General features: G+C 26.7%; 1 protein-coding gene across 1 annotated transcript; it reads left to right on the forward strand.

The window, feature by feature from the left end:
* Window positions 1–2,003: 2,003 nt before the first annotated feature.
* Window positions 2,004–8,677, forward strand: LOC112598558. Its single transcript, XM_025345074.1, has 2 exons — window positions 2,004–2,241; window positions 7,944–8,677. Exons 1-2 carry the CDS (start codon window positions 2,182–2,184, stop codon window positions 8,475–8,477), a joined length of 594 nt encoding a protein of 197 aa, XP_025200859.1. The 5' UTR covers window positions 2,004–2,181; the 3' UTR covers window positions 8,478–8,677.
* Window positions 8,678–8,922: the final 245 nt, after the last annotated feature.

Raw genomic sequence — 8,922 nt, forward strand, 5'->3', positions numbered from 1 at the left:
CTGGTGTTTTATCGTGTTGTACTTTAATTCCATAATTATTATTCACAATTAAACTATCAATAGACATTTTAAACAATTTTACCAAGGCGTTTTGCTGATCTTAAAAAATCTTTTAAAATGTATTTTTATTTTTACTCTTTTGCGATTACATTGATAATATTATTATTGGATTCAACTGTTGGTGATGGAAGTACCCACGATATTGATGATAATTATACTTGATTATCATTTTACAAAGATGAGTAAATTTGTCAGTGCATCAAATAAATAGAATCAAATGACTCATTCCTAACATTGCATCAATTTCCTTATGTGTAAAACGAAAAAGAAAAAAAATCAAAGACAAAACATACAGATATTTGTTCAGAATAGATTTAACGATTGAAGAAACCATAAGATATGATCAGACAAACGTTAATATTTGTATAAAAATAAGAACAACTTATTTGGGATCTTGCAATGCATTTTCAAGCTCTTTAACCAAACGATAATGTTTTATCGATATTAATAGAAATAAAACTAAAAAAAACTTAATTGAATGTCAATAAGTAACTTAAAAAGAATCAAAATATTTCAAAAACTTTATCATGTATAGATTAAATATTTTGAGGAAATTCGAAGTAAACCAAGATTATTTGTTTTTGAAATACAACATTTCAAATATTTTTTGATGAGAAATAGTTATTATAGTAATATACATCGTCGCAAAAATTTGAATTTTAAATGATTTTAAAAACTTATGTGACTCTTGTAAAATATATTTTTTTAAATTAAATGTAGAAAAACTTACGATAAATCTTGTATTAGATTTTCAAATATTTTGACCAAGCAAAACTTCTTTTTATTGACTATTATTAAGAAAAAAACAGAAAAATTAAAATGTTTATAAATGCCTTAGAAAAAGTCAAAATATTTTGAAAGTTATGTTAGAGAAATGTAAGTAAGAAATAATAACATAAGCATTTTATAAAAATGTCATGTATCTGTACTGTAATTATTTTTTTTTTTCGAAAATAAAAATTTATCAATTTAGTTGAATACTGGTTTTGCGTAAGTATTTTTGTTTTTCTTTATTTTATTTTTATTTTTTTTTCTTGGTTTTTTTTAAAATTCCAGGAGTTTAACTTTGTAATCTCTAAAATACTGGTATAAACTAGATTCAATTTTTTTACTAAAAACTATCATCAATGTTGATGATACAAGCATTTTTTTCAACTAGGTATTTATCGTGTAGACAAACAAACATCAACAATCATACTTTTAAAATCAAGATATTCATTGATTCTTTTAGAATCTAAAATATGAGCTTAAATGATGTATCTAATTTCGTGTAAAATTGACGAATTGTGCGCAACCTAACTAATAATTGATTTTCAACTGCTTGTGGTACGTGTGCATAAAATGTATACACAAACAAAAGAATAGTATCTTCTACTCGACATTTATACATCTATATATAGTTGTACTGGCAGATCCATCGATCATTTGTCGACCATGTTTATGATATTTTATAATATATATGGGTTTCATTTTGTTTATCTTTCTCACCCCCTCCTAAATCTTCTCATAAAACAGCGACTATTCACCGGGAAAGAATCACGTAGTGAGCTTTATACTTCCATCCGAAGTTATATATTACATGTCATGTAATGCAAATGCACGCGCAAAAAACCAAAGCGCAGTGCATTAAAATATTAGCAAAATGTTTTCGTAATTAATACACATAATTATATTACGCACACGTTACGCGTTATGTCAACACACATATGTCAATTAAAAAATAATAATAATAGAATGCATTGCAAAATAACGACAACAGTAATTTTGTAAAAACAAAAAATAAAAATGTCAAACAAATATATTTTAAATATTTTAATTTAAAAATTGTATATTATTGTCACGACAATGAGAAGAAAAAAACTTTTTACCTTTTTTTTATGTAGCGATTGGTATGTAGCTGACACATAAATACGGCAACCGAAGTTTTCGAATCGCAATACCCGTACCATGCGCGCGCGTGCAGTTCGTTTCAGCTATAGTTGACCCCACAATCACATAATATTATAAAATAATATAGATACATAAATATCATATCTATTAAATATTGTGATAAAACGTCGTTCAATAATTCAATTTTTCAATACATAAATCGTTTTTGAGCCAACCGTCACCACCATCATCATGAAGAGATCAATCGCCTGCCGTGTTCTGATGATACTGTGTGTATTTGTGACGGTTCAAGTAAGACGTGCACCTATGTAATGTACGACAGGGATTACCAATTGACATTTTTGAAGAACCACTAAAAAAATTCAGAAAGTTTTCAGGGTTTTAAAAATTTAACATTTATATTTATCCGAATAAATTAAAAGCAAGATGAAATTATATTATTAAAATTAATGAAAACCTAGTTTAATTAACCGTTAAAAAAAAAAAATGTTAAAATATATATTGTCACTAATATCCAACAGCTACCCGTAAAATTTATTACCTAGTGTATAACATTAATGGGTATTATCTATAATAAACGATATTGATAGCGATTTATAGTATATAAATAAGCTGTTCCAAGATATATATACATTTAAGCTTTAAAATACAAATTGCAAGTTCGATAGAAATTTAAAAAAAATAATCATAGTAATAATAGTAATATTAAAATCTTGAAAATTGGTGATGATAATGAATTTATTATAAATTTAAAAATTATCCAGTATCTTTCCGCGATAAACTTATTTACAACAAACTATAGTTTAACTACTATAACATATTAAATAAATTGGCAATTTACCAAAATTATTTTTAATGAACTTTTCAACATCTTTTAATTTTTCTTTTTCTTCTTTATATAATGTACAATGATAACCCTGTATTTATACGTATAATTATAGTATTAAACTATTAAAGCAGTCGTTAAGAACAATTTGTTCGTATACTATTTCATCATATGAAACTATCCATCATAAATATTTAATCACTACTGATGTCTGATATACTGCTACAATAACCTATAATAGTATATAGGTATGATGAAAGGTGAAACATTTTTGATTGAAAACTATTTTAACAACTGCAGGTATAGCCGTATAGGTAACGCATTTAATTACAACTTAACGTCTGATGCACTTTTTTTAAAATTAAATTAATACATTTTTCCTAGAGAATATTATATTAATGCAAATTATGAAAATATTATTATGATGGAATTGTGTACAGAACATTACTTACTCAGACCACGTAATTCGTGTTTTCGCAACAAAAATTCATGAATGTAGGTGAAAACATATTAAGTTCGATTCAATAATAATATCTTTTCATTGGACTAATAACTATCGATCAATTTTATATGCTCGTTCTTAAAAAAAATAGTTCACATCATATTTATGAACGTTTCAAGTCAAGTGTCTATAAAATACAGAAGCAAATATTATTGCATAGTAAGTCATATAGTAATTTGTATTACGTTTATTGTAAATAATAATAATATCATAATTATTAACGTTAATAATTTCTAAACAATTTATAAATAATGGTTATTTAAAATATTTTAGTTTACAATATTGAGTTATTGAATCATGTAAATAATAAACTACGTGGCTTGGCGTGACGCGTTGGCTGTTACCAGTCGCGTGATGCGACTAGGAGTAAGTAACGACCACAGCTACTAGCTCCCGGATGAGTGACCACCCGGGTTCATAGTGGTGGTTAAAAACCATGCTACCCATATACGTGTTTTTTATCAATCATAACAATCGTAAAAAACAACCTATCGTACTAATCTTACCCCTACCATAGTTCATAACGGTGTTTCCTAGTTGCGGACAAAGTCACAAAAACCATGCGAGTTGCGGACGAAATCTAAAAAGGTAACATACGAATTGCGGACACAAATATAACATACTAATTGCGTACAATCAATTATTCGTGGTCCATGGCGTAAAAAATAGTATTTACGTACCATTATTTTTTTGTTTGTTGGTGGGCAAATCAGTTACTGATTATTGTACAGCACTAGAATTTTTAAAAAAACGTTCACCAATCCTACCAACTACTTTTCATATTGATTTTGAACAATCTATTCACTCAGCTGTTCGTCTAGCATGGCCAATGAGCAAAATAAAAGTATGTCGGTTCCATCTCGAACAAGCTTGGTACCGAAAAATACAGTTATTAGGTCTAGCTAAAGTATATAATACTGAGGGCGAAAATGGGAACTTTTTAAAATCATTTTTTGGTCTACCGTTTTTGTCACCTAACGAAGTGGATGACTGCTTTACAGATGACTTTATGTCTACGCTGCCGGCTGGCTGTACTGCTATACACGATTTTACAGATTATGTTTTTTTGAACTATATAAATACAGATTCTGCAATATTTCCTCCAGAAATATGGGCAGAATTTTCTTCATCTATTTCACGAACCACAAATGCTTGTGAAAGTTTCCATGCTAAACTTAATGGTATGTTTTATCGCAGTCACCCTAATATATATCAATTGATCGAGGCCATAAATGAAGTACAGACTGGTAGCTATACTAAAATGAACTATACTGCTGTAAGAAATTTAAAACGAGCCAAAAGAACTGTCGAAAAAGAGGATATTATTAGTAAACAAATGTTGCAATATTCAAATGGTGAAATCAGTAGATTATCATTTATACATGCTGTTTCAAAAAAATTTTTGCCACAAAAACTATAAAAATGAAAAAGTGGTGAAGGGAAATATTTGTGTCCGCAACTTACGTGATTTTTATTTAAAAAAAACTTTGTACGCAACTAGTACTATGACAACGAAAAACGTGTCCGCAATTGTTATGTTACAATATTGACCTGAATAATTTCGTCCGCAACTAGTATGCGTCCGTTCATAATCCCTACAACAGCTAATGACCCTAGTCACCGAGCTTAAGTTCAATATAAAAAAAAATAAACAAATAAATAAAAAAAAAAGATAAACTAATTTTTAGTTATTATTACAGCTATAAAATCTTCAGGTTTTATTTTCTTATTTTAATTCGAAGTAAGTAAACTTGCTACAATTAGATACAAGTATACATCAGTATCCAGTTCTAAATTATTACAAATTAGTGCCCAGGTTTAGCAATGATGTAACATTCAATCGTTGTATAACTTGTATAATAATACCCGATATCAATGTATGAGAGTTTATTAGCTGGATATTATAAATAAGTTGAAAGCATTATCATAAGCTTGAAAATCTGAGTTTTTAAATAAAATTTTCAACAATTTTTCTTTGAAAATGAACGTACAATGTTATCTGACGTGTATAGAACCTATCTCAACTATGTATAAAAATGGTTCTCAGACTTTTTTTTTAAACATAGAACACTGTGCTCTATACAAACTTTTTCAGACACACTACCAACTTTTTACGATATATATTTATTTTTTTTTTTTGTTATTGGTTCATTTTTTGAACAAAACCTCATAAAACATCAAGAAAATATTTGTGGCTCACTATAATGTACTACGACACCTAGTTTGAAAAGTATTGATATATATTATAATAGAAACGAAAAACTGTTATTTCAGAAACCTTTAAGCAAAATGATATATTGACTTGTTTTAAAACAAATTTTCCAACCAACTAAAAATTTGTTTTTCTATAGATAATAAATTATGTAATTTTTTAATTAATAATATACAAATAGATTAAACTTAAAAATCTGTTCAAATTATAAATACGAGTAGATAATATGATTTAAATTATTATAAAGTGGGTAGTTAAAGGAGCTGAGATGATGATTATGTTTAAACTTACTATTTGATTGTTACATAAAACATAAATAATCACTAAACACCTAGTAAATCAATTATATAAAGCTAAAGGTCCTTTTAACATGATTTAGTGACCCATAGTTATAAATGCGTTCAATTTTAGTGAACCATTAAATTTATCATTTTTTTCTATGCAACTCAACATAGTTTATGTATTATAATATAATCATAGCACTCATATACTGTCAAGAGTTTATAATATGATCATCACTACAAAACTTCAAAAAACTTCTTTGACTCTTAACTACGGCGATGGTGATTATTATTAAAATATTGTATTAAGTATTTTTCTTTACGATTGTTCTGTTAATAAAATATTGTCCCATTCGATATTTTTAAAATACTTAAAAAAAAAAAAAAAAAACGAACGAACAAAACCTAATATACTAAAAATAATAAACCTAATATACCTAATATACTTTCTCAATCAAAAACCCAATGACATCTACCGTTAAATATTTTATAGATTTTATTCATAGTTTTAAACTTTGCATGCTTATTTGTCACTCTCATATTTCTTTTTAATTATGCAATTATTCCAATCAAATTTTAGTATTTGATATTTTTAAGTATATTTAAATTCTGAAAATTAAAAATATTCTACAACGATTTTAATTTGTTTATACAAACATAACTAACCATGTTAACTGTAAATTACCAATTAAATATTTTTTCTAAATAAAATATCAAACGATTAGTTATTGAGTTATAAAAATATATAGTAAAGATTCTAAAATGATTCTTGAAATTATTTCATAATAATAAAAATGAGTGTAGGTATTTACTTACTATTCTCAGAAAATTTTTATAAATTTTAAAAACTTATTAGTATAATATTTAATTAAATACCTAGCATATATTATCAAACATATTACCATGGACCTATTACACTAAATATCTAAGAACATAAAATTCAATAAATCAATAACTTTTTATTTGAATTTAAACTTTGATAAATCGATTTTTCCAAAAATTAATTTTGTTTAACAATTTAAAACATTGATTATCAATAAAAGAAAAATTTTTGTTTCACACATTTACTTACAAATTTTAACTATCAGAATTTTGACAAATGAATCATTAAAAAAAAAAATGGGGGGTTAGAATACTTAGTGCATTATCTTGTGTATACTAAATATAATAATAATAATATAAAGTTGAACATATCAAAGGCCATACGAATTACAATTAGACACAAATGTGTATACTCGTACACAGAGTGCTCAAGGTGTATAATATTATGACTATAATAATTATATACAATTTAATTAATGCAATAAATTCAACCGAAATTGTGCGTATTGCAGAGTCGTGATATTCGATTACTATAAACTAAAAAACGTTGAATAAATTAATATCACATTATATCATTAATATAATTGTAGTTATCTTCACAAAAACGACAAAATGGTGAAAGGACTAAATGTAATGAAAATGTAATTCAAAATTGAAAAGTAAAGTTAAAAAAAAAAATTCCAGATCTTGTCTGCAACAACTGTAAGTGAGTATGACTGCAGGAAATTATGAATAGAGCTCAGTACATGTTAAACGACATCGCGAGTTGCATATTATCATCTCTTTTTATTATTATCTAGACGATTTACCATTTTTGATTATCGTATTTAAAACAAATCCATTTTGTCGCCATCGACAATCAAATATGCAGAGATATATTGTAAATAGTTTTTATATTACTTTTGTAAAAATTTTGATTAATCGTATTGGTAAAAATAAAAATTTAAAACATTCAAAACAACAAGAAGCCCGTATGATATATTACCAAACTTACGATAATAATGGGTAATCGAAAAAAAAATCACTTTGCAGTTTACATTTTCTGTTGGCTCAAAATGTTTTCTATGTACTTAAAATTAAGTAGATTAACATATTATTTATCTATATTTATGTAACTATCTATATCTATTTCAGATTGATACTAAATATGACGGGAATAATTTTAATTATTTAAGTACTCATATTATCAATTAATCAGTTGTTTTTTTTATTAGCCACGTAAAACGATATGTTATTGGTACATAGAAATAAAATGCTAATTATTATATTCCTAAAACATAAAATAAACATCGATATTAAGAGTGCGTCTGAATAAAAAATATGTATCGACCTATAAACGATATTTTGCAGGTAATATGTGGAGCAGCCGTCGATGAATCTTCAGAAGTGTATAAAGCGGTCAGCGAAAATAAGGTAGGATTGGTAACACACATGATTACCACTAAAGGATTTGAAAAGGCATCAAGACAGTTGGAAATGTCGCCGCTCAGAGAAGTTGATATAAATCCAACGGTAGGTGATGAGGATGATACCGTGGCCAAGAAACAACCACGCCATATACGTCACAAAAGTTTAGGTTCGCGTGTATCTACTATCGAGAAACCAGATGAGGAAATACAAAACTATACCAAAACAGAAATTGACGGTGAACCGGAAGAGGAGATGTCACAATCAATAAATAATCAACCGGAAATCGGCAACGATGAGACGATGACGACGAGACGTGACGATGAAAGCCAATTGGCAAACGACAACGATGAAAGTAAAAAGTTTGGAGACTATACCTACCGCTTAAATTCGGTTTCCGAACATCCAAGGGTAAAACGCGCCAAGTCTAAAAATAAAGAGTTGGAATACTCTCGATCGGCTGCCTCGAACCAGTAGTAAATGCCTACCACAAAAGAACGGATATAACTGTACGAATATTTCTATGACATCTTATATGTAACTATTAACACAAAATAAACTAGTAAAAAAAAAACCCCAACTACTTCAATACCTAATATAATATTTATTTTATTTTAGAACTCGACTTGCATAATCAATATAACTAGTGTTGGGCATTATTTAGTTAAATATTAAGTAATTGTTATATTGTATATTATACATTAAACAAATAATAATCTGTATAATGTAGATAAATAAGTTTATTTTGTCTGTGAAAAATATTATATAAAATTAATATATTATTACAGAACAAAATAATAATGAAACAATAATTTATTTGTTTTATGTTTTAATAAATACTACAAGATTTATATAAGTTACTAAAGACCACAGGTTACAATATCTCGTTTATTACCATCGTAAATATATATTTTAATATATT

The sequence above is a fragment of the Melanaphis sacchari genome, unplaced genomic scaffold, assembly GCF_002803265.2.
Source record: "Melanaphis sacchari strain LSU unplaced genomic scaffold, SCAv2.0 Contig48_pilon_pilon, whole genome shotgun sequence".
Taxonomy (NCBI): Eukaryota; Metazoa; Arthropoda; class Insecta; order Hemiptera; family Aphididae; genus Melanaphis; species Melanaphis sacchari.